Source organism: Bubalus kerabau, chromosome 3 (assembly GCF_029407905.1).
Source record: "Bubalus kerabau isolate K-KA32 ecotype Philippines breed swamp buffalo chromosome 3, PCC_UOA_SB_1v2, whole genome shotgun sequence".
Classification (NCBI taxonomy): domain Eukaryota; kingdom Metazoa; phylum Chordata; class Mammalia; order Artiodactyla; family Bovidae; genus Bubalus; species Bubalus kerabau.
Window position 1 is genome coordinate 181,529,435 of NC_073626.1, and position 26,104 is coordinate 181,555,538.

The window sequence follows — 26,104 nt, forward strand, 5'->3', positions numbered from 1 at the left end:
TCAGGTTATTCTCAATGTTTTCTTTTTTGTAAATAAAGCTGCGCTGAGCAAGAAATGACTAATGTCAATGACTGTGTGACCTTGGGTGTGACCTTCTGGGTTTAGTTTCATCTAAAAACAAAAAAGACAAGATTCTACCAGGTGATTAACATCTCCCATAATCCACATATGAATCATTCACAAGACATCTCTGACAACTAACCATCAGCTTCTGCTTGCATTTCCCTAGTGGCAGGATGCTGACTACCCCATGAATGGTCAATAAAATATCCACTCATGTTGGGCTACAATCTGCCTCCCTGCTACTCCTAGCCAGGTTTTAGTCTCTAGGCCCTCATAAATTCAGTCTACACACAGTGGCCAGTGACTGGGGCCAGTGTAGAAGGTAAAAAATGTTGAGTCCTCCTTCTCTCCCTTTCTCTATATCTCAGATCTTCTGCTAAGCAAATGGATGTGGCCATAGGAACAGTTAGCTGCAGGGGCAGAACTAGATCCCAGGCGCCTTAAATCCTATTCCAGGGGACAGTCCTCCATTGTGGGGTGGGGATACTGAGGCTGGTGACCAACGTCAAACACACCGCAGTGCTCATGCCCTAGGCAAGTCCTGGGCTGCTCTGTGAGCAGGTGACCAGAGTCGGGGACAACTTTAGCCTCGGGCTAGAGCGGGACTCCCACCAGGGCTTTCCTAGAGCTGGATCACCTCCTCCTTTCATTTGTCACACCTGCCCTTGAAAGATTGAGAAACAGGTCAGATTCTGTGTTTAAATACAGATCCAGATAAAACTAATTTCAACGGTGTGGCTCTGAGGAGTTAGTTCTCTGCGGGTCCTAGGTCCTCCCGGGACTTAATATCGTTCTTTGCTTTCATTCATTCATTCATTTGCTGTATCATTTTTAAGAGCCCACTGGGTGCCCTCTCTGACCTGTGGTAAGGTTTTAAGGAGAAATTTTGCCAATCCAAAGCTCCATCTAAGCATCCGTTTCCCCATTTGTGAAATAAGGGTGTTGACCTATTCTCTGCCTTTCTTGCAAGATGCGGTAAAGGTTAAGTGAAAAAAATTCTCGTGTTTGAGGGTCGAGTGAATGAATGCCCTTTTTTCAACTGGACACAGTGCCTGCCCTGTGGTAGGAGTGTAGCAACTACTTGTCGAATCAATAAATGATTGAATGAATCAATTAATGTTAGAAAAAATGCATTTTCCTCCTCCCTGTCACTGTCTCTCTGCTCCTGTGTTAACTCCACAGATATGTCGGCAGGACCAGCCTTGCAGTCTGAGATAAGGCCTCACCCGGGTGTCTCTCCTGTCCCTCCCCTGAGTGGGTGTGGGGCTGAGGGTAATGCCCGGTGCTGGTGGAAACACTGTACAGAGACGGACACAGGATGGGCTCTAAGTACCAAAAGTCTGTGCGGCTCTGGCTGCCCCTGTGTGCCATAACGCTGGAGGTGATTTTCATTGTCATCTTCTTGTTTTTCACCTCCTATTCAGCTTCTGTAGATGAACAGAAGAAGCTCTTGAGGGACTACCGAGGTGAGTGTCCAGAGGGGAGGTGGTCACAGAGGCAAACAGCTGGCACAGGGAAGAGGAGGTCCTCCAGGGGCATAGGGCCTCCTTTCCACAAAGTCTCCGAGGAAAGGGGCTCCCTCATCCTCTTCGATCTGTTGCACAAAGACCCAGCCAAACATGCCGTCTCTTCTTTAGGACCATTGTGGCCATCACCTCTTCCATGAAGTCTTCCGTGTTTTGTCAGGGCAGAGGGAGGGGCCTCCTTTTCTCTGTTCCTAGATTTCCCTTTGGCAAAGGGTCTTCACAATTCTCTGCCTCTGCTGCCCCCTCTTCTCTTTCCTTAACAACAAGGAATTTCATGGTGTTGTTGGGTTTGAGGGATTTTGTTTCCTTTTTTTTTTTGGTCTCTTTTTCTCATTTTTGTACCACCTTCCTTTTGGAAGCTTCCTTCTTACTTAGGGGCTGGGACGTCTGCTTTCTGCCTGCAAATTCTAAGGCGTAAGCTCTGGCTGAAGGGAATGTAGGATGGTTGTTATTTTATATATATGCAACTAAAAATACTCATAGACTGTGATGAGAATGACTCTCAACAAGATAGACATCCACAGTGCTGTGGCTTCTGCTTTTTTAAAAAAGTTGAGAGGAGTTTTCAAGTACCTCAGAGGGTCAGGATGTTGTTTATGATAATGGAAGGACCTCCTTGAGTGAGGTCCCTGAGACCAAGCAGAAACATGAGCCCGGCTGAGTGCTTGCTTGTTTCTAAGAGATGTTAGCTAGTTGACTAGAAGCAAAGGGAAGGCATCCCTGGGCCCTCAGCGGTAGAAAGAAGGAAAAGGAGATGACTTGGGGAGGGAAATCCCTACACTGCTTCATGAGCTAGCCCAGAGAGGGTGCTCAGTGCCGAACAAGCAAGGCCTGGGCACAATTTTCATTCAACTTACTGTAATTCTTTTCAGTCGGGTACAATGTAATTCAATCCATTCATTCATTCATTTGCTCAATTTATTACAAACCATGTGGGATCCAGACACGTGCTAATCAGAGGTGATATTTACTGATTACTTACTATGTACCAGCCACTCCAGTATTCTCTCCTGGACAATCCCATGGACAGAGGAGCCTGGTGGGTTACAGTCCACGGGGTCGCAAAGAGTCAGACAGGACTGAGTGACTAAGCATCCATGCACACACCAGACACTATTTTAAATGCTTTACACTGACTCCTCACTGTCACCCTATGAGATAGGTACCATTTTTAAAAAATAATCATTTTATTTATTTACTTTCGGCTGTGCTGAGTCTTTGCTGCTGCGAAGACTTTTCTCGAGGTGCGGCAAGTGGGGCTACTCTCTAGTTTCGGTGCTTGGGTTTCTTGCTGCAGTGGCTTCTCTGGTGGAGTGCAGGCTCTAGGGTGCTCTGGCTTCAGTAGCCGCGGCTCCCAGGCTCTAGAGCACAGGCTCAGTAGTTGTGGCGCGGGGGTTCCAAGGCATGTGGGATCTTCTCAGATCAGGAATCGAACCATGTCTCCTGCATTGGCAGGCAGATTCTTTAGAGACAGGTACTATTATGATCTCCATTTTTCATAGGAGGAAATTAGGCACTTGGACATGGAGCAATTTGCCCAAGACTGTTCAGCTAGCAATAGCAGAGCAGTTTTAAATGTTGCTGTTGTTGTTCAGTTGCTAAGTAGTGTCTCACTTTTTTGCAACCCCTTGGACTGTAGCCCATCAAGCTCCTCTGTCCATGAGATTTCCCAGGCAAGAATACTGACTAGGTTGCCATTTCCTTCTCCAAGGGATCTTCCAGACCCAGGGATTGAACTTGAATCTCCTGCATTGGCAAGCAGATTCTTTACCACTGAGCCATCAGGGAAGTCCTTGGTTTAAAGTTAAGTAGCCTTATATTTCGGAGAAGGCAATGGCAACCCACTCCAGTACTCTTGCCTGGAAAATCCCATGGATGGAGGAGCCTGGTAGGCTGCAGACCATGGGGTCGCTAAGAGTCAGAAACAACTGAGTGACTTCACTTTCACTTTTCACTTTCATGCATTGGAGAAGGAAATAGCAACTTACTCCAGTGTTCTTGCCTGGAGAATCCCAGGGATGGGGGAGCCTGATGGGCTGCCGTCTATGGGGTCGCACAGAGTCAGACATGACTGAAGCAACTTAGCAGCAGCAGCAGCCTTATACTTGGGCTTCTCTGGTGCTCAGACAGAAAAGAATCCGACTGCAAAGTGGGAGACCTGGGTTCGATCCCTGGGTTGGGAAGATCCCCTGGAAGAGGGTGCAGCAACCCACTCCAGTATTCTTGCCTGGAGAATTCCTATGGACAGAGGAGCCTGGCGGGCTTACAGTCCATGGGGTCACAGAGTCGGCCACGACTGAGCGACTAAGGACAGCACAGCACAGCCTTATATTTAAAATAGAAAACCAACAAAGACCTACACAGGGAATTCTGCTCAGTTTTCTACAGTAACCTAAATGCGAAAAGAATTTTAAAAGGAATGGACCCACGTATATGTATAATTGAATTGCTTTGCTGTACATCTGAAATGAACACAACATTGTTAATCAACTATGCTCCAGTATAAAATAAAAATTAAAAAATAAAATAGATTAAACAAAACTAAATTAAGGGGAAAAGATAAACTTAAGCAGCCTAGTTTGAATTTCCACACACTTAACCATGATGCTTCACAGCCCCATTTTACAGTGAGGTTGAGTCTCTTGTCATATAATCAGTAGGCATAGGAGCCAATATTTCAACTTTGTAGTTTGGATCCAGTTTCTTTACCCCTAGGCTGTGCTGCTAACATAGACATAAGTGTCCTCAGATGCTCACGGTCTATGGCAGCACAGAGGAGGGCCCACAACCCAGGCAGGGAGATGGGGATGCCAGGAAAGGCCTCTGGAGGGAAGCGACTGCCCAGCCAGGCCTCAGAGGCTCAGGTAGAGTAGCCATATGAAAAGGGAGGGTCTCGAGCACAGCAGGAACCATTGTGTTCATCAGAATGGACCAGGCTAGAGTTTAACCCTACAGCGCTGTCGTAAAGAGGGAAGCAGTGGGTGGACCCATTCCCTTGAGTAAGCAGGCTGCCTTTCATTCTCTTGATCTATTAGGAAGCAGGAGTGTGATCAGTTTGGGTTTGGTTATGGAGAAAGCCATTCCAGGACTGGCACGGGGGTGGGGAAGGGGCCTGACTTGAGGTGGAAGCCAGTGTGGGGACCGTAGTGTTGTATGGACTGGGGGGCTTCAAATTTTTCAAGCATGCCCCATATTTCTATGTTTGACTTAAATCCTGCTGCAGTAATACATTTTGCGCATTATCATAGATGTACGTAAATTAGAAAATTGGAAAGAAAAAAGGAAATAGAAAATATTTTCAAATGACTGATTGTGATGGTGTCAGTCACTCCAGGCAAGGTCCATTGTTACTGTGAATGATAGTGGATGGCAATTGATTCCTCAGTGTCTTCTGGATAATTTCAAATTATCTCGCTTGACTTCTTTTCAGTGTGATTAGATGGGGTTTTTTCTTTAACTCTTAATGGGACTGACGGAGAGAGAGGAAACAAGAAGTTTCCTTCTACCCTGTTTCCGCGCTTGCCTGACATTATTCTTTTGCCTTCAATCTGTGGTTTTTGGCAGTTGTTTGAGCTGTTAGTCCATTTTGTGAAGGTTGCTGCTGCTACTGCTGCTGCTGCTAAGTCGCTTCAGTCGTGTCCGACTCTGTGCGACCCCATAGGCTGCAGCCCACCAGGCTCCCCCATCCCTGGATTGTCCAGGCAAGAACACTGGAGTGGGTTGCCATTTCCTTCTCCAATGCGTGAAAGTGAAGTCACTCAGTTGTGTCCGACTCTTAGCGACCCCATGGTCTGCAGCCCACCAGGCTCCTCTGTCCATGGGATTCTCCAGGCAAGAGTACTGGAGTGGGGTGCCATCGCCTTCTCCGAGTTTGTGAAGGTTAGTTGAGTTAAAACTAGATAGCAATCTGTCAATCTACTTAATCTAATCCAGTCCACGTAAACTATAATAAGTCATTTAAACCAGCCAATTCTAAAAAAAAGACAATTTTGAGACAACCTGGAAATCTGAGTATTATATAACACACAGGCATTATTGTGAGTTTTGTTAGGTGTGATAATAGCATAGTGGGTGGTTTTAAACCTATTTAGAAGTAGGTTTAGCAATCTAACAAATTGTGAGCCCTATTTGTTAGAGAAGCATACTGGAATAGAATAATGTCTGGGATCTGTTTCATGCCAAAAAGAAGAAGAAAAAGGAGAAAGAGGTAGGGAAGGAAGAGGGGAAGGCAGACGGGGGAGAGGGAAGAAGGAGATGGAAAGGAGAAGGAGGGGAAGAAAAAAGAAAGGCTAAGGAAGGAAACAGGTGGAGAAGGATAATAAAAATGAGATTGAATGGGATTAACATAAACACACAACTACAGATGAAATAGATAATCCACAAGACCTACTGGTTTAGCACAGGGAACTCTACTCAATAGTCTGTGTTAATCTCTATGGGAAAAGAGTCTGAAAAAAGAATGGATGTATGTATATGTGCAACTGAATCACTTTGCTGCACACCTGAAACTAACACAACAAAAGAAGAAAGAAAGAAAACAAGGGGGGAAGTAATTAAAAACAAGCCTGACCCCATGTGACAGTCATCAAAGCTGGGAATGGGTACACGATGTTCACCATGCTCCTCACTCTGTTTTTGTGTATGCTTAAAATTTTCCATAATAAAGCTGTCAATTAAGCAAAACAAAACCCTGTCATTAGTTGCAACAAGATGAATATGGAGAAATACATGTCACCCCCCCCATTCAGGGGCCTAATATTCCCTCAGGACACCTTCCAAAGCTAGGGTACTGAACTGATATCCTAAGCAAGTCAGAGGAGGCTCCTGGATTCATCTGAACATTAAATGCTTGCGGAGTTGCAAAACTAACCAAGCGCCTTTAGGGGGAGAGAGCCTAGATCAGTGGTCCTCAAATGTGGTCCCCAGACCAGCCACCTCAGCATCCTCTAAGAAATACCTGGGCCCCCATCCATACCTACTGATCCAAAGCTCAAGGGATGGGCCCAGCAATCTGTGTTTTACCAAGCCCTAAGTGACTCAAATACACAGAAGTTTGAGGACTGCTGGAGCTAGACTGATTCACATCTCTGCTTCACTTCCTCTTCTTAGCTGTGAGACCTTGGGCAAATCACTCAATCTTTCTCTGCCTCTGGCATATGACGATAGTACTTACTAAGTTGTTGAAACGCTTGAAAGAATGAACACATAGGAAAGCTGATAAAGAGTATTAGCTTTGAACTTCCCTTGCAATCCAGTGGTTAAGACTCCGTGTTTCCAATGCAGGGGGCTTGGGTTGGATACCTGGTCAGGAAACTAAGATCCCACGTGCCAAAAAGCACTGCCAAAAAAAAAAAAAAAAAAGTATTAGCTTTTTATTATGAATAAACTTTAATTTCTTAAATGTTTTAGAAAAAATGAGTAGAAATAGCAGTGCTAATATCTCTTCTTCTGGCAGCCCCTACGGATTGTCTGGAGAATCTTCTGAGGGGTGTGAACCCTACTCTGATGACCACTGGCCTGGTTGACCTGTGATGAGGTCAAATGGGCAGGGGCAGTAAAGGAGAAGCAAAGAGTCAGATTCAAGAGTTATTTAGGAGATAAAATTGGCTGTTCTTGGAGAAAACGAGAGGAGTCAAGGATGGCTTCAGATGTGTGATTGGCAGATAGAGGTGCCCATTTCTGAGATGAGAGGCACAAGTGGAGGGGCAGATTGTGGGATAAATGAACAATGATATGTTCATTCTGGGCTTGGGATTGAGGTGCCAGTGAGATGCCAGGGGAAAGCCATTGTATCCATTATCTATTGCTGCATAACAAACCACCCCCAACCTTAGTGGCTCAAAATAGCAATCATCTAATTTGCTCCGGATCATGATTCTGTGGTTCAGCAATTTCAGCTGTACTGTGGTTACACAGTTGTGTCAATTTCACCTAGGGTCACTATGCATCTCCAGGGCTTCCCTGGTAGCTCAGCCAGTGAAAGACTCCACCTTCAATGCGGGAGGCTGGGGTTCGATCCCTGGGTCGGGAAGACCCCCTAGAGAAGGGAATGGTAACCCATTCCAGTATTCTTGCCTGGAGAATTCCATGGACAGAGAAGCCTGGCAGGCCCATGGGGTCACATAGAATAAGACACGACTGAGCAGCTAAGCATCCATGCACATACCATACATCTCCAGCCTGGAGCTTTGACTGGGGCGGAACAGTCTCTGATGGCCTCATTCGCATGTTTGTCAGGTGATGCTGGCTGGATGCTTAGCCCATGTGATTCCAGCAAACTAGCTCAGATTTTCACATGGCAGCAGAGGAATTACAGCAGTAAGAGAGGGCAAGACCCAGTGCACAGGCGCTTTTCAACCCTCTGCTTGTATTGTGTTTGGTGATGTCCCATTAGCCAAAGCCAGTCACAAAGCTTAGCTCAGGTGCGAGGGGTCTATACTGGAAGGCATGACTCGTTGGGGCCCATTACCGTGACCATTTGTCACACAGAGCCTGCTTGAATGCTGCCAGACTGGGGGACCATCCTGGGCCCTGCACTGTGGCTACCACCCAGTTACCCCCATACTCCTTAGAAGCAGGAAGGAGAGCTATTAAAAGACAAGAAGGGCTTTGCCAATGACGTGTACTGACATCATCGGCACTCATTGTACACTGTACATGCTTCAGTCGTGTCTGATTCTTTGCGACCCCATGAACTGTAGCCTGCCAAGCTCCTCTGTCCATGGGATTTTTCAGGCAAGAATACTGGAATGGGTTGCCATTTCCTCTTCCAGGGGATCTTCCTGGCCCAGGGATGGAAGCAGCATCTCTTGTGTCTCCTGCATTGGCAGGCGGATTCTTTACCACTGTGCCACCTGGGAAGCCCACAACTTAGCCTTCATGGCCTTGTTGATTGGGAAACCTCTTTTTCTTTTCCCAGACTGCTGTAGGGGTAAGGATGGGGTGGGAGATTGTGGGGGAGGGAAGGCAGCATGAGCCTCCATGGATGGTTCCAGATCAAGGCTGCAGAGGTACCGTGCGAAGTCGGTGGTGGGGAGCAGAGTGTGGAGGTCCAGCCCAGGGTCCGAGGGACAGAAACCGGGCCTGGCTTTGGAGCTGATGAAGTGTCTGCAGGTCAGAGGGAGGTGGAAGGGTGTGTGGGGAACGGTGGAGACTCCCAGGGGCAGCCAGGCTGAAGGAGTGGGAACAGTCTTGTCCAAAGGCACAGCTAACAAGTGGCAGGTCCAAGATAATTTATAGTCCCTGACATTTACCATGCACCAGTGCTAGGCTAAGCGATTCACAGGAGTCAAGGAACTCCTTACTAACAGCAAACCTCTGAGCAGGTGCCATTATTTCAGACCACTTTACAGACTAGGAAGCGGGGGACACGGAGGTTGAACCAGGCTCTGAACTCGGACAGCCAGATTCAGAGGCCCGCACTCAAATTTGACACTAAGGAGAATGAAGGATGGAGGGGGAGGCAGGATGGTATAGTGATTTAATCCAGAGCCAGGATTCAGGTCTGCCAGCACCATTTGCTAGCTGTGTGACCTGAGCTAATTCCAGCAGCTCTCTTTGCCTCCCTTTCCCCAGCTGTAGAATGGGGATAATCAAAGGTACCTCCTGCGTGGGCTTGTCGTGGTCTAAGGCTGGCTGGCACTTGGAGGAGTGCCTAGTTTGTGGAGGGCACCGTAATGTGCCCGCTGTTACAATGATGTTGATTATTGCCCTACAGGACTCCCAGGTTAGACTGGCTCCAAGTCGAGGGACTTGCATAAACTTCTCCGGAAGGCCCACCTTAGATCATGTGTAAAACTCCTCTCTGAGGCCCGGGTATGGGGCCCCTGGAGCGATCCTCTCCTTATCAGCCCTGGACACCTTAGGTCCATTATCTTATCAGACCAGCAGCTCATGCAGGGCACAGCACAGGCTCTGAGAGGCGGAGGCTGATACCAGTGGGGACGATGCCCTGAGCTGGGACCCAGCGTTGAAGCTGGGATACAGTTGTGAGACATGGGAGGAGCGGGGATGGACCAGAGCCCCGCGAGGCTGGGAGAGGAAGTGGGAGGATGTAGGGGGTGAGAGTAGAGGGACCCTGAACGCAAACCTGATTTACTGACCAGTTTGGGGTGAATGAACTTTGTCAACAGCTCCAAGAAACTGCCACCCTAATTTTATCCCCCTGGCTGAAGTACAAGCCCAAGCCCACCCGCCCCCCGCCCAGGGACAGTGTGGGGTCATAGGAGGAGGGTTCTGAGCTCTGTACCTGCGGCAGGCATGGCAGCTGTGCCTGATAAAGCCCCCAGCCAAGAGCCTCTGACTTTTTATCTTCAGAGCCCCATGGACTGTAGCCTACCAGGTTCCTCCATCCATGCGATTTTCCAGGCAAGAGTACTGGAGTGGGCTGCCATTTCCTTCTCCAGGGGATCTTCCCAACCCAGGGATTGAACCCGGGTCTCCTGCCTTGCACACAGGCACTTTACCATCTGAACCACCAGGGAAGCCCTCTTCAAAGCCCCACCTCTGACCTAATCCTGGTTCCCTGCCCTTCCCACATGCTGCCCCCTGAATACACCAGAGCGGTGAGGTCCTTAGAGAGTATCAAGTCTAACTTCCATGAGCTACAGATAGGGAAACTGAGGCTCAAAGAAGGCATGGGACTTGCCTTAGGTCCCTTAGTGAGGTGTGGGCAATCAAGAGCAAGAGACAGCCGAGCACTGAGAGGAGGGCACTGCTCCAGAGTCCAGAGCTTGGCTCTGCTGCAGACATGCTGTGTGCTCTTGAGGAAGTCACAAGCTGTCTCTGGATCCCTTCTGTAGAATGAGAGGAAAATGGAAGGGTTCCTCTACTCATGGAATCTTCAGTAAGTCTGGACCCTTTGCATATAGCATTGCTGCAAAATGGGGGAACTGTTGTCTTTTTTTAACAGCAGTTTTTAAGGAAATATTGAATTTGCATATCTAGAAACAGGGCATTCAGAGCTGGGACACCCCAGAAGGATGGGATGGGATGGGGATGGAGGTGGGAAGGGGTTCGGGATGGGGGACACATGTACACCCATGGCTGACTCATGTCAATTTATGGCAAAAACCACCACAATATTGTAAAATAATTAGCCTCCAGTTAAATTAAATTAATTAATTTTTTAAAAAGAATTTGCATATCTAAAGTGGCATGTGATGTCTCCAATTGGCCACAGGCCTCACCACTCCCCAATATACACTATGACTTTCATTACATAGTTTCCTGGTCAGCTCCTGGAGGAATTCAAGCAGTCCCAAGAGGAGCCCCTATACAAAATGTGCCCATTCCACCGCCATTCCTAAGGGGATGCAAGCGGGAGACTGAAACATTGCCTCCCCTCCCTCTCCCTTATGTCAGAGAAGAAGGTGCAAGAAGTCAGATCCTCTTGATGGTCCACTTCTCGCCCACTCCACAAGTCCCCAGATCCCATGGAGATGCCTGGGTCCCCTGTAATCAGGTTGACCTGGGATTATTATCCACCCAAGTCCTGTGTGCAAGACCCTAGCTACCCGTATTTTTCAATGAAAGTAAATTTCAATGTAAGTTGAAGAGGCTTTGGAGAGCTCTGGAAAGAAGAATTTCCTTGTTGTTATCAGACCCAAGGCTGGAGACCAGGTGACTTCTTACTGCTGTGAAGGCGATGATGGTGCTGGTGGTGAATAGCCACTATTTACTGAGCTTTCTCCATGTGCCAGGGACAGTGCCAAGCTCTTGAACAAAACATTACTTCCTTTGGATTTCCTCTGAGCGGGGATAATTGCCCTTATTTAGCTGATGAGGCGGAGAAGGCAATGGAACCCCACTCCAGCACTCTTTCCTGGAAAATCCCATGGGCGGAGGAGCCTGGTGGGCTGCAGTCCATGGGGTCGCAAAGAGTCAGACATGACTGAGCAACTTCCCTTTCACTTTTCACTTTCATGCATTGGAGAAGGAAATGGCAACCCACTCCAGTGTTCTTGCCTGGAGAATCCCAGGGACAGGGGAGCCTGGTGGGCTGCCGTCTATGGGGTCGCACAGAGTCGGACACGACTGAAGTGACTTAGCAGCAGCAGCTGATGAGGGGAGTAAGCAACCCAAAGGCCATGCAGCTAAGAAGCTGAAACATACAAATTGCCATTCTTATAGGTCAAATGGTCAGATATTGGCAATTTAATATGATTTAACCTAATAGAGAATGATAGAGTTGGGGTCAGACAAAATTGTCTGACCTCAAAGCGCAGGCTTTTTTCTTTAAGAAAAAATTACTTACTCTGTTCGTAACAGCTGTAGAAAATTTTAACACTAAAATTTTTTTTAAAAATAGAACTCTCCTAAACCCAGAGATAATCTCCATGGGGGCGGGGAGCGGGGGGCGGAATTCCTTTAAGACTTCTCTCCAGGCATTTGCACACATGTGAACTTAGTTGGTGTTTGTTGATAAAATAGTCTTTACTATTCTGGAGCAATTACGTGTATTATACCATTTGATTCTGGCAACCTGATGAGGGAGGTATATTATTTTTCCCACTTAACAGAAGAGAAAACCAAGAGGGCAGATAGTGTGGTAACTCAAGGCACAGGCTCTAGAGCAGACTCTCTAGGCTGAAATCCCAACTCTATCGGCTGGAGCAAACGATAACTCCTCTATGCCTCAGTTTTCTCATCTGCAAAATGGTGATAATAACAGCACCCTCAGTGAAGGACGCTTGTGAGAACTAAACGAGATAGTTTACGTGAAGTGGTTTAAACAGCGTTGGCATTTGGCAAACATTTAGTAAGTGTAGGCGATTATTAAAGCTCAGAGACGTTAAATAGCTAGATTAAACCACACAGCTGGACAGTGCCAGAGCCCTGATAGAACCCCAAGCTTATCTAGTTCCAGAGCCCAAACCGTTACCCATTTTGCAAAGTTGGAGCTGACTCAAAGCATCTGCCCTTTCCTCTTCCTGGTCCCCTCTGGAACACCAGCTAAGTCCCTCTCACCCATCTGCCATGGCAGCCACCGCACAAAGTCTGAGGCTGGGAAAGGGAGGGTCACCCAGGTGGTCCTGGTGCTTTCCGATGGCCCCGCAGGTCCCCCTCAGAAGGAGTCAAAGGAGAGAGCTGTTTTTTTGTAAGGATAATTTGGTTCTTGCCTGTGAACCTCTAGACCAGCTACTACCCCTTCTTTTCTGAATGACCTGAGCTAAGTCACCAAATTATGTGGCCTTATTTTCGCTTACACATGATCAGGAGGTTAAACCTGATTCTCAAAAAGCAAGAGGTCAGTACCTTTACTGAGTGTCAGCTATGTGCCAAGGACAGGTCCTGACTTCCCACACACGTTCATATTATTGTGTTTAATAATAACAATAATTGCTACCTTTGTTGAACACTCACTGTGGGCCAGGCTCTGTGGTAGCTCAGTCATTCCTTCCCTCAACCCTGTATGTGTTATCCCCATTATTCAGATAGGAAAACTGAGGCTTAAAGAGGGGAAGTAACTTGACCAAGCTCTCTTCAATGATCCTTAATGCCCCTTCCAGCTGCCGTTCCATAAAACTCTAATACAACCCTCCACCTTGTCTGCTTCTCTTCCTCCTTCTTGGCCTCTTTTCCCTGAGCAGCCTTCCAGGATGTGTTCATTATGGCAACCTTTGGCTTCGGCTTCCTCAATACTTCTTTGCGGAGACATTGCTGGAGCAGCATAGCCTTCAATCTCTTTCTGCTGGTCCTCGGGGTGCAGCTGGCAACCCTGCTGGATGGCTTCCTGATCCAACTCTCCCTTAGGAAGATGGTCATCGATATGTCCAGGTAACTAGATGGCTGCTGGATCACTTCTGGGTTCTTGGGGGTCTGGGGTCCAAGAGAGCAGATTCTAGAAGTGGTGGGATGTCTCTTTCTAGCGCCAACGCCATGCAATATTCAGGACTTACTTAAACTAACAAGTTATACATTGTCTAAAATTCATGTTTAACTGGCATCCTCTATTTAATGACAACCCTCCTCTGTGGCATCACAAGAGACCAGATCTACAGCCCTCGTGTCCTTTCTTTTTTTAACTGATTTTGAAAACTTATAGAGTGAATATTAGTTCAAAGAAAAAAATAATAGAGAGTAGACAAAAAGAAAGAAATCTCACACTCAGAAAGGTAGTCTCTTGAAAAGAAGGAAGTACCTTCAGTCTTCAAATGCTGGTGGACAAGAAATAGCCATGCCTTTAGTTTCTTTAAATTATTTGATCTATTTAGATGCCTTTAGAAGAACTAGCAGAATTAACCTGTGTTGCTAGATGTCAGAATAATTGTTATCTGAGGTGGTTATTGATTAGGGAAAGGCTCAAAAGAAACTTATGGGATGCAATAAACATCCTCTTGGGCTTCCCTGGTGGCTCAGTGTTAAAGAATCCGCCTGCCAATGCAGGAGAGGCAGTTTCAATCCCTGGGTCAGAAAGATCCCCTGGAGAAGGAAATGGCAACCCACTTCAGTATTCTTGCCTGGAAAATCCCATGGACAGAGGAGCCTGGCTGGCTATGGTCTATGGGGTCACAAAGGAGTCAGACACGATTTAGCGACTGAAGAACAAAAACATTCTCTATGTATTATGGGTGGTGGTTACACGAGAGTGTATAAGTGCATATACACACGGTGCTACATGCTCAGTCGTGACCCTGTGACCCCACAGACTATAGCCAGCCAGGCTCCTCCGTCCCTGGGATTTTCCAGGCACGAATACTGGAGTGGTTTGCCATTTCCTCCTCCAGGGGATCTTCCCTGACCCAGGAACTGAACCCGCATCTTGTGTGTCTCCTGCATTGGCAGGCGGATTCTTTAGTACTGAGCCACCTGGAAAGCCCATATATGCACATATACATCCATGAAGTTGTACATATCTGCAGAAATAAGTCATTCACAGTCAATAGGAGGAACAAGGTAAAAAAAAAAATGTTTTTAATTGTTTTTTGGTTTTATCCAGTTCTGAAAGTTTTTCTTGCCCATATGATGGTAAATCCCATCTCAAGTATCTGGGGACCATATCACTTTTAGAGGCCGTTCTACCCTCCCCTCTGATACCCTGCTAAAACTCTGGGCACAACTGTCAAACACCTCTCTATGAGCCAGGCTCTGTGCTGGGCACTTCACAAACATTATTTGTTTAACTCTCTCATGGAGGGGTCTGACGTGGTGTACCGTCAAGGAACGAGATGCTCAGAGCTCACAAGACACTTGCCTAGGGTCACTCAGCTAAGTGGTAGAAGTGGCTTCAGTTTTCATTCTGTAGCCTTTCCCACACACTGCAAAGTGGCCATGATAAGAAACACAGTCTAGCCAGCTCCCCATTGGCCCTGAAAATAACTCTCCACCTTTTTTTCTTTTTTAATTCGGGCTTCTTTTATAAAAAAAAAAATTTTTTTCCCCCATTTTTGGCCACGATGTGCAGCCTGCAGCATCCTAACTCCCCAGCCAGGGATGGAGCCCTCACTGCCTTCAGTGGAAGTGTGGAATCTTAACCCCTGGACTGCCAGGGAAGTCCCCTCCACATTTTTTCTTTTAAACCATTTTAGAGCTGATCCCAGGGGGATTCTATAACCGCCTCTCCCCACCCCAGTAAGCACCTGGGAAGTGACAAAGGGCATTCTGGGGGAACCCTTACAGGGTGGTTCTGTAGGGTTTCTGCAGCCTTGGCTCAAGTCACACAAGCCTTTGGGCTCCTGCACCTGAGTCTCCAGGCATCTCCAGTCTGCCCCCTTCTTCTGACGTCCTGCCTGCAGGAATCTGTTCACTCTTGATTCAATCTGGAAAGACAAGAAGAGGCCGTTTACCACCTGAGTGAACGCCCCTGCCCCGCCCTGACTGCTTGGGTCCTCCTGGCAGTGACCCCCAACGGACCGGCTTCACAGAATTGAACAATGGGCTCCTTTCTGACCTTTCCTGCTCTGACTGGGGTGGTAGGTGGTGCCCAGGGCTGCCTCCCAGCCGGGCCCTCTCCCTCTCCCTGTCCTGAGGCCTCACCCACCAGTGCAGACTGACTTGGCTCTAAATCGGTTCTGCCTTGAGTCATCGATGACCAGTCCCTTCAGGGCAGGGGCCTGTCTTATTCACTCTTCTCCTCCTTTGTTTTCCTCACACAGTAAGGACTTAGTAATTGGTTATTGGAACAAAGATGAAAATGAAAAAGAACCCTAAAATATGTGATGTTTTTAATGCTGTACATTGAGGGCCTATCATAGCAATAACTAGCCCCCGACTATGTTTAACTCACTTTGCCCTCCCAACAGCTTCAAAGGCCTTGCCTCTACATTTACAGATAAGGAAATGGAACAGTGTGGTTAAGGCATTTGCCCAAGGCCACACAGCCAGGAAGTGGCTGAGTCAGGACTCCAGCCTTGGCAGCCTGGAGAGAGATTGTCCTAAGTACTGCACTTCACTGTCTCAACACCGCCCCCATCCCTGGGGTCTGAAATCCTGCCACTGGCACAGAATCTCTTGAATTGGTCCTTTGCCAATGAAATGAGCTCTGGGAGTTGGCAATGGGCAGGCAATCCTGGCGTGCTGTAGTCGCTGGGGTCGCAAAGAGTCGGACATGATCGAGTGACTGAACTGAACTGAATGAAATGAGTGTTCACCCCAAAGATAACATGGTCAGCCACAGTGAAACACTGAGTGACCCATTATTTCCAATAATTCCTGGTCCCTCTGAGATGTTTTCCCCATACCCTTTGCCCTCCTCTGGCCTTTCTTCCAAAATCTTTGAGCCTTCAGCAGGACACTACTTTGGCAGCAAACAATGGGAAGGCTGTGTCCAAACTTCAGAGCCCAGGCTTTGGATCCAGGCCGGCTGGGTGGGCTTGAACCTTGTGTTTGTCATTAACTAGCTATGTGGCCATTACCAAAACAGTCACCTCGTCTAGTTCAATGTCCTGACCTGTAAAATGGATGTACTGGATGGTACCTAGCACCATCGCTTTACAGAGGATTACCTGGAGGATTTAAATTTAAATGAGATGATGTACTTTCAAGACTATTACCCATAATGCTCAACAGACGATGATGGTGATGATGGTGGCAGTGGTGGTAGCATCATCATCAACTCCTAGGGGGAAAGGTGGTCTCAGCAAGGTGCACAGAGGAGGGTGGGTTGGCTTAACCACCATGGATTGTCCAGTTTGGTACCACCTCCCCCAGGAAGCCCTCCCTGATGAGTCCAGTTCCCAGTGCTCTCTTCCTCCAATGAACCCCTCTTGCCTTGTGGTATCACATGCCATGCTTGACTCTTTGCGACCCCATGGACTGTAGCCTGCCAAGCTCCTCTGTCCATGGGATTCTCCAGGCAAGAATACTGGAGTGGGTTGCCATGCCCTTCTCCAGGGGATCTTCCCAACCCAGGGATCGAACCTGAGAGTCTCCTGCAGCTCCTGCATTGAAGGCATGTTCTTTACCCACTGAGCCACTTGGGAAGCTGCGTGATATCACAGATCATCTTAATTGACAGGGTCATGATGTCCTCTTTGTCTCCACAGGCCAGTCGTAAGTGCCTTGAAAACAGAAGCTGTTTTCTCCTTCCAAATCTCCACACTAAGCTTGCTCACTTGTCAAGGGAAGGAAAGAGTCAGTAATAACACTGAGTTAGTTCTTTGTGCCCGGCGAAGGCAATGGCACCCTACTCCAGTACTTTTACCTAGAAAATCCCATGGACGGAGGAACCTGGTAGGCTGCAGTCCATGGGGCCGCTAAGAGTCGGGCACGACTGAGCGACTTCACTTTCACTTTTCACTTTCATGCATTGGAGAAGGAAATGGCAACCCACTCCAGTGTTCTTGCCTGGAGAATCCCAGGGACGGGGGAGCCTGGTGGGCTGCCGTCTATGGGGTCGCACAGAGTCGGACATGACTGAAGCGACTTACCAGCAGCAGCAGCAGTTCTTTGTGCCAGTCCTGGTGTGCTCCACACATGGGCATGACCATTCCTTCTAATCCCTCACCCCGCTTTCATGAGATAAGTATTACCATCATTCTTATTTTACAGATGAAGAAACAGGCTCAATGAGATTAAATAGCTACTCAAGTAGAAAAGCCGAAACTGGAAGCCAGACTTGTCCTTCTTCTAAACCCAGTCTTTTTTCCACTACAAGGAGAGGGAGAGATGAGGATTCAGTTCAGTTCAGTTCCATCGCTCAGTCGTGTCCAACTCTCTGGGACCCCATGGACTGTAGCACAGCCAGGCTTCCCTGTCCAAAGCGCTGCCTGCATCACCGGAGGGATGGCAGGTGAAGAGCACCCTCTATTGAGCATCTGTGTGTGATGACGGCAGAAGAGAAGCCCCGGGCAGAAGAATCCTAGCTGTCAGATGATCCTATGAGAACCTCAGCGCATCCTTAGTTTGGAAGAGTGTGTCCAGATCAATCTCTCAGCGTGTGGCTGCCACCCTGATGGAAGAAGAGAATGAAAGAGATTCCAGACTGGGCAGCATCCATCCCCATGAGAGTAGAAATGTTGTGTGTTTGCTCTCCTGTTCTGTCCCCAATTTCTTGAAAAGTGTCAGGCAGAGAGTAGGTCCTCAACAAGTGTTTGTTGAATAAATGAATGAATGAATGAGAGGCATTGTTCCTTCTCTGTCATCCCTGTCTTGCCCACTCTCCCCAGTATTCAGAGAGCCACCATGAGCGCTATATCTGTGCTGATCTCCGCGGGTGTCGTCCTGGGGAAGGTCAACCTGCTGCAGCTGGTGATTATGACGCTGATAGAGGTGACAGCCTTCAGTGCCACGAGGCTGGTCAGCATAAGCTACCTCCATGTGAGTCCTGGTGATGTGAGGAGGGACCTCTGGGATAAGGAATGAGCAGGTGGAGGGGGAGGGCTCCATCTCCATTTGATAAAGCTTCTGTGATGAAAAAAAAAAATTAGAGACAGGCCGAAATGGGGTTGCAAAAGTGTGGTGTCTGCTCAACATTTAAACACACTGAGCAAATGCTATGGAAGGGGGTTCCCACAATAAAGACACGGCTGCCAAGGAAAGAGGGCAGTTCCTCACCATAGGCAGTGCATTATAAGCCTTCTCCTGCTTTGTGATGGTCCTCACAGTGGTTGTTTTAGAAAGCTGCATTAAGTAAAAGTCATCTCCTCTCTCTTCTCTGCAATGTGTTAGTTTAGCTGGTTCAGGGAAGGGTTTAGCATTGATTTTGAGAGTTCATGTCTTCTTAAAAACTTCATTTCAGCCTGGGCTTCTTTTGTGGAAGGACTCGGGGGAAACCAGAGCCATAAACCAGAGCTGTTTCAGCTCTGACACAACTCAAGAAATGAGGATTCCAATTTGACAATTGCCAAATGTGGTTTTTAGATTCCTGGGAGACCTCAAAGAGATTAAAAATGCAAGGTCTCTTCCTTCTTACAAGAGAATTCCACAGACTTACATTTTTACATGTGACTAAGTGTTCCTTACTTTTTCATTCATTCATTTCACAAATATTTGTTCTGAGCCTGTTCTGTACCAGGCAGTGGGAAAATGTAACTGTCATGGAACTTCCTTGTTTATTGGCAGAGGGAGAGACTGCCAATAATCAATAAAATAGGCAAAAGAGATAGCATGTTGAAAGTGAAAGTATTAGTCGCTGTCATGTCCAATTCTTTTGACCCCATGGACTGTAGCCTGCCAGGCTCCTCTGTCCATGGAATTCTCCAGGCAAGAATAATGGAGTGGGTTACAAGTTCCCTGGGTCAGAGGAACTCCCCAACCCAAGGATTGAACCCACATCTCTTATGTCTCCTGTATTGCATGCAGGCAGATTCTTTGCCGACTGCTCTATAGCAGGGCTCTATAGCATGATAGATAGTGATAAGTACAATGGAGGAAAAAATACAATGAAGGAAGAAGGTGTAGGAATAGTTGGGAGAGGGGATAAGGTGTTAGAGAGAGTGGCCAGGGAAGGCTTCATTGGGCAAATAATTTTTGAGTAAAGAGCAGGTGGCACCAGGTGTGCAAGTCACATGGGTATCTGAGGATGGGGGCAGATCAAGGGCAGAGCTGTGGGAGTGGTCTGCATCTTTCAAGAGTAGGATCTTATTACTGACACTATTCCTTTTAATTTTTTATTTTATTGCTATTCTTTTTTGGCTGCATCATGCCATGTGGAACTTCCCTAGCAAGGGGGACTAGGAATCTAACCTGTGTTCCCTACAGTGAAAGCATGGAGTCTTAACCACCGAACCCCCAGAGAAGTCCACTGATACATTGTTTAGAATTGTTGGTATATAATGATAATAAGCCTGCAATGCAGGAGACCCATGTTCCATCCCCGGGTCAGGAAGTTCCCCTGGAGAAGCGAATGGCAACCCACTCCAGTGTTCTTGCCTGGAGAATTCCACGGACAGAGGAGCCTGGTGGGCTACTGGCCATGGGGTCACAAAGAGCTGGACTCGACTGAGCGGGTAACACTTTCATTTTCAGCTGTAATAAAAAGGAGATGGACTTTTAGTTGCTTTTATTATTGTTTTACATTCTCAACAGGCAACACATCCCCTTATTGCCTGTACCCAGAATAGAGCACTCTCTCTACTCTGTACTCCAGGCAGTAGAACAGGTGGTCCAAAGTGGTGCTGACATGAGAGCATGGCTATGGCTTTGAGGAAGAGCCAGGGAATGAGCAGGAGGGGAAGTCAGAGGGGTTGTGGGACAGCAGGTCACGCAGAATCCTGTTGGTCATAGTAAGAATGCCTACTTTGACACTGAGGGAGACAGGTGCCATTGGGGGATTCAGAGCAGAAATGTGCCATGAGCTGACTTAGATTTTAACAGGATCGCTCTGGCTGCTACATGGAGAAGCCAGGTGGGGGACAAGGGTAGAAATAGGGAGACCAGTTAGAAGGTTATCACAACAATTTGGGCAAGTACTGAAGTTGGTTTAAACCAAGGTGGGGGTCACTGGGGCATGGCGGTAAAAATTCTGCCAAATCTGGATATTTTTTTGAAGACACAGTGGACAGGACTTAACAGTAGCCCGCTGAGTTATGAAGGGTTACTAAATTTGATATTTGTGTCAGGGGAGTGTGTAATTTCCTCGGTTCAGTCTTGCCACAGCGAAAATTTGGAGTGACGGACGGACCAGTGTTACAGCTCCATGTTACAGTGTAGTTTTATTTAGAAAGCAAAGGAAAATACATCCTTAAGGGCAGGTCAACCCAAAAGACAGGAGAAGAAGAGAAGCCCCCTCCCTCCTCCTTTTATATATTTTTTTCTCCTCCCTCTGAGCCTGCCCTATGTAAATTGGGCTAGCCAGGAGGGCTGTTTGTTTAACCTCAGGTCCTCACTCCTTTGTTCTATTTTCATGGGCTTTTCCCTTCTTTGTCTTTTGGCCACCACCATTCTGGACTCCTTTTTCCTCTTCTATCCACCTAACATTTGTAAAGCAAAATTAGTACATAGCTTGAATTTTCTGAAGACTTTAGCTTGGTATTATAAAATCTCTGGCAGCTTCATGTTGCCAAGTTTATGTTACTCATACTCCATGCAAAGAGTTGAAATTCTGCCAAAATGCAGCAGTGGGGTACGTGTCCATGTGGCTTTTTCCCCAGGTAAGTGGACTTCGGCCCAAAGCATTCAAAGCCAACCAGAGGGGAGTTCCCTGGCAGTCCAGTGGTTATGACTCAGCGCTTTCACTACTGTGGCCTGGGTTCAGTCCCTGGTCAGGGAACTAAGATCCCATAAGCCGAAAGGTACAGCCAATTAAATAAATAAAGCCAACCAGAAAACTACCAGGAATAAATAAATACACAGCAACTCATGGGGCTCCTTGGAAAGGGGGACTGCTGGGTGGAGTCAGTCTCCTGACTTCAAGTCATGCCTCTTGCATTAAGGCAGAACTTCCTAAATGGAACGCAGGGATTTCCCTGGGAGCAGAGGCTGCTGATGCTCACTGCTTCCACTGGGTTTTGTTGCAGATGAACAAGCATGTAAGCATGATGTATATTCACATGTTTGCGGCCTATTTTGGGCTGACTGTGGTCTGCTGCCTCCGGAAGCCTCTGCCCAGCGCATCAGAGGACAAAGATCAGACAGCAACGAGCCCCAGTTTGTTCACCATGCTGGGTGAGGACAAGGTGATGTGGGTGGGCTCAGATCTGGGGTGAGAAGGAGGCTCCAAAAGGGCTCTGCAGAAAAATCTCTCTGCTTTTCCAACTTTCCCCAGGTGTCTGAAGCCCCTTTGTAATGACCCATTTCCTCAAGCAATGTTTGATGAATTCACATCTTTGAAGGAAGCTTTCCCCTCTAGGGAAACTCTCTTCATTGATACCCAGAAGAGAGGAGAGACTTGTTACATCTCAGTTTAAATGGGGTTATCTGGGAACTGCCTTGGTGGTCCAGTGGTTAAGAATCCGCCTTACAGTGCAAGGGGGTGAGGGTTCAATTGCTGGTTGCTAACTAAGATCCCACATGCCCCAACTAAGACCTGATGCAGCCAAAAATAAATTTAAAAATAAATAAATAAGATTAGATTATCCAATCCTTTGGTCCTTAACTTAAAGAAAGGAATTGGATGGATGAAAAAAGGCAGACTTGGGAGTGGAGGAAAGAATGGGAGCTGGAAGAGAGAAGTAATAATGTCTAATTTGAAGGGTTTTGGTAAAAGTGATGAACTTAAGGGCTGGGAGAGGCTTAGAGGAAGGAAATCAGGCAGTGAGACTGCCAGCAGGCAACTGAATACCAGGCCATGGGGCCAAGTGGAAGAGTTCCATTAATTAAAAAAAAAATAAGCATGTGGCCATCATAGGCTAGAGTCAGGAGGCTTGGGTTTTGGTGATTTCAACTCTCTGGGCCTTACTTTTCCTTGCCCATAAAGTATGTTAGCTGAGCCCTGCCAACTTAAGAATTCAGAGAGGAAACCAGATTTGTCCAAAGTTGGTGAGCAAGAAAGTAACAGAGATGAGACTGGCCAGGTCCGGGAGCCTCCTGTCTGAAGTCCCCTGAGACTGAGGCTTTGGAGCAGGAATACTGGTTCTGGCCACTGACTGTTTCTGGTCCACAGGCACCCTGTTCTTGTGGATATTCTGGCCGAGTTTCAACTCTGCTCTGCTGGAACTTGCAGAAGAAAGAAAGATGGCCATTTTTAACACCTACTATGCCCTGGCAGTTAGCACAGTGACCGGCATCTTAATGTCAGCCTTGGCTCACCCTCAAGGGAAGATCAATATGGTGAGGAGAGGGGCTGGCCCTTGGGCAACACTTGGGTCTTCTAGGCCATGTTCATTCATTGGCTTCTATTTTGGGGGGCATTTACTCATGTTCTTTGTCAACATTGGGCTCAGAGTTTTACATAATTCTTAATTCACTTAATTCTTACAATAGCCGTAACAGTAGGTACAATCAAAGGGCTTCCCTGGTGTCTCAGTGGTAAAGAATCTGCCTGCCAATGCCAGAGATGTGGGTTCGATCCCTGAGTTGGGAAGATCCCCTGGAGAAGGAAATGGCAACCCACTCTAGTATTTCTTGCCTGGAAAATCACATGGACAGAGGAGCCTGATGGGCTATAGTCGATGGGGTCGCAAAAGAGTCATGACTCAGCAACTAAACAACAACAGTTACCATCAAAGCCCCCTTTTTCTGGTGACAAAGTTAAAGCCCTGAGTGGCTAAGCATCCAAGGATACATCACAACTAAGTGTGAGCATGGTTAGGATATTGAGTAACTGTGCTTTCAAGCTAAACAACTCCCGATCAGAGTGACTGCTCCCTGAGCCCAAGACATGGGGTGAGATAAGACCATTGATGAAGTCTCAGCAGAGGGGAGGGGCTGGTTTCAGGATCAGAGATGCAGGGAGGATGTTATAGTGTTGTCTTGCTGTCAGCTTACCAAGTAACTTAGAGAGATGCTGTCCTCTAGCTTACTTCATTCACGCACAAGCTATTCCTTTGCAGACTCACATCCACAATGCAGTGCTGGCAGGAGGTGTGGCTGTGGGTGCCCCTTCTTACCTGATCCATTCTCCTTGGCTTGCCATGGTGCTGGGATCTGTGGCTGGGATGATCTCCATCGGGGGAGTCAAATACCTGCAGGTAAGGAGCTGGGCAACTGATACCTTCTGCTTTGGCCTTACGCCAAGGTCCAGGCCCCTAGACCATGGTGGGCCATCACGTATTGCTATGGGCTGCATTAGGCACCGGTTGGCAGCTTCTCAATTTAGCTTCAGAGCTTGGGTGAGGGACCCGTCCAAGTTGGATGATGCTTTTGCTAAGATGTGGGGAGCAAGTAACAGAACCTATTCAAGCTTGCTCAGGAATAAGGGGGACTTGTTATAAGGCTACTGGGACACCACTGAACCCAAGGATAGGAATGCTGCTGGGAGCCCAGGAATGACTGGCACCAGGGGTGGGAGTGTTGTGGGGAGCCCAAGAAGTTCCTGCTCTTCCTTTTTTGCTTTTCCTGAACACCTGTTTTCTTTTCACTCTTCCTTCCTCTTCTACTTCACATGGTGGAATGTCATCTTTCTCTTCAAGAAGGCAGCCATGTGAAATTTCTTGGTACCAATCACAAGTTCTTTGGAGAAGGGATTCATTGGTCTAACTTGGATAATGTGCCCATCTTTGGCAGGGGTGGGAGACAAGGCACATGATACATATATGGCTTTTGTCCATGAACCATGTGAAGGGAGATGGGAAAGGCAGCACCCAAAAGAGGGATGCTGGGTTGATTATCCAGGTCATCTTCATTTCTGATTGTTTAGTTCTTCTTCTGAGCGGATGGATTTATCCTCCTTCAATATTCAACAGATAAGATCACAATGCTCCATCAGAGCCCATTTGTTACAACACACTTCTAAGAGAAATATTTAAGAACAACAAATCTTCATAGGTTTGAAGACTTGATGGAGGAAGAGGGAATAGATTATTGGTTGACACAAGAAGCTGAATTTGAATGAACCATGGATATTCAGGGAGGCAGTTTCAATCCCAAATAGAGAAGAATTTACCAACAGCTCAATCTGACCACAGATGGAGCAGTCTGCTTTTCATCTCTGAAGTGGAAACACACATCTTTTATCTCCTCTGACTTTGAGGCCCTCTGATGAAAGTAAGATGTGCACAGCCAAACAGGTGTCACAGGAATTTCCTAGAAGTCCAGTGGTTCAGACTCCAAACTTTGACTGCCAAGGGCCCGGTTCAGTCCCTAGTTGAGGAACTAAGATCCCTCAAGCTATAAGGTGTGGCCAAAACTGGTGTATCATGAGTTATCATCAGGCTCAGTGTCCGTCATTTTCTCTGCGCCTCAGGTTGCTTGATTCTATCGCCAGGGGAAGGATTCAAAGATGATTCACTGATTTTTTTTTCATTCATTTGCTCAACACATTTAACAGTCATCCTGTGTCCCAAGCTGTAGAGTAGTGAAGAAAATGGATAAATAAACACAGCACAGTTTAAGAACTGCTGCTGCTGCTGCTAAGTCATTTCAGTCATGTCCAACTCTGTGCGACCCCATAGATGGCAGCCCACCAGGCTCTAGAGCACATCTAAGCTGGCCTGAGATGGGTCAGGAAATGCTTCCTAGGGCACAGGATGTCTCAGCTAAGCACTGACAGGGAACTAATATTCACCAGGGAAAGAAGTGGAAAATGTCCTCCAGGCAGAAGGAATAGTGTGTTCAAAGGCTCAGTGGTGAGAAGAGCATGTGACCCAACCAAGAAACAGATGTTCTTTTGGCTGAAGCATCAAGTTCATCAGGGACTGTGTCTCTCACCAGAGCTTTGAGAGATGGCTGGTGCTCAGGAACACCTCCTGGGGGAGCTGAAGAGTCTGAATTGTTAATCTGAACACAGTGAGGATTCTGAGGAGGGAACTAGCCTGATAAAATTTGCATGGGAGGCCTTTCCTGGTGGTCCAGTGGTTAAGATTCCACCTTCCAATGCACGGGTCATGGGTTCAATCTCAGGTCCGGGAACTAAGACCCCATACGCTGCAGGGCAACTAAGCCTGTGTGTGTCACACTACCGAGCCTGCACACCACTAGTGTCCGTGTGCAACAGTGGAAGACCCTGTGTGCTGAACTAAGACCCAACGAAGCCAAATAAACAGATGTATTGTTTAATTTGCATTGGCCTCCACATCTGTTGGCTCATGGCCATCTGGGAGGCCATGTGATGAAATGGAAGGAGTGCTGACTGGGACTCTGGTGGAGTGGTCAGCTTCTTACCTTTCAACCAGCCATGTAGTAGTCTCTTGGATGGAGTTAAGTTTGGGCTGGACCAGTGGGTTTCAATCAACCGCTGGGGACATGGACAATGTCTGGAGACAGTTTTGGTGGATATACCTGGGAGAGGGCTGCTTCTGGCATCTAGAAGGTATAGGTCAGGGATGCTGCCGAACCTCCTATAATGCACAGGAGGGCCCCTCAGTGAAAGAAAGTGAAAGTGAAAGTCGCTCAGTCATGTCCAACTCTTTGCGACCCCATGGACTATACAGTCCGTGGAATTCTCCAGGCCAGAACACTGGAGTGGGTAGCCATTCCCTTCTCCAGGGGATCTTTCTAATCCAGGGATCGAACCTAGGTCTCTGGCATTGCAGGAG

The 26,104-nt window shown here is 47.4% G+C and overlaps 1 protein-coding gene and 1 long non-coding RNA gene across 2 annotated transcripts in view; one reads left to right on the forward strand and one right to left on the reverse strand.

Annotated features, from left to right (window-relative positions):
* Positions 1-1,381: 1,381 nt before the first annotated feature.
* LOC129647030 (RH-like protein IC) overlaps positions 1,382-26,104 on the forward strand; it is a 40,718-nt gene continuing 15,995 nt past the window's right edge. Inside the window, exons 1-6 of the mRNA XM_055574090.1 lie at positions 1,382-1,529; positions 13,181-13,367; positions 18,197-18,347; positions 21,488-21,635; positions 22,573-22,739; positions 23,462-23,599. Coding sequence (XP_055430065.1) covers positions 1,382-1,529; positions 13,181-13,367; positions 18,197-18,347; positions 21,488-21,635; positions 22,573-22,739; positions 23,462-23,599 — 939 coding nt within the window. The remainder of the gene's footprint in view (positions 1,530-13,180; positions 13,368-18,196; positions 18,348-21,487; positions 21,636-22,572; positions 22,740-23,461; positions 23,600-26,104) is intronic.
* Positions 12,806-17,137, reverse strand: LOC129647032 (uncharacterized). Its single transcript, XR_008712240.1, has 3 exons — positions 16,950-17,137; positions 15,170-15,349; positions 12,806-13,409 (listed from the first exon to the last, which is right to left on the reverse strand). It is a non-coding gene; the product is annotated as an uncharacterized LOC129647032 (long non-coding RNA).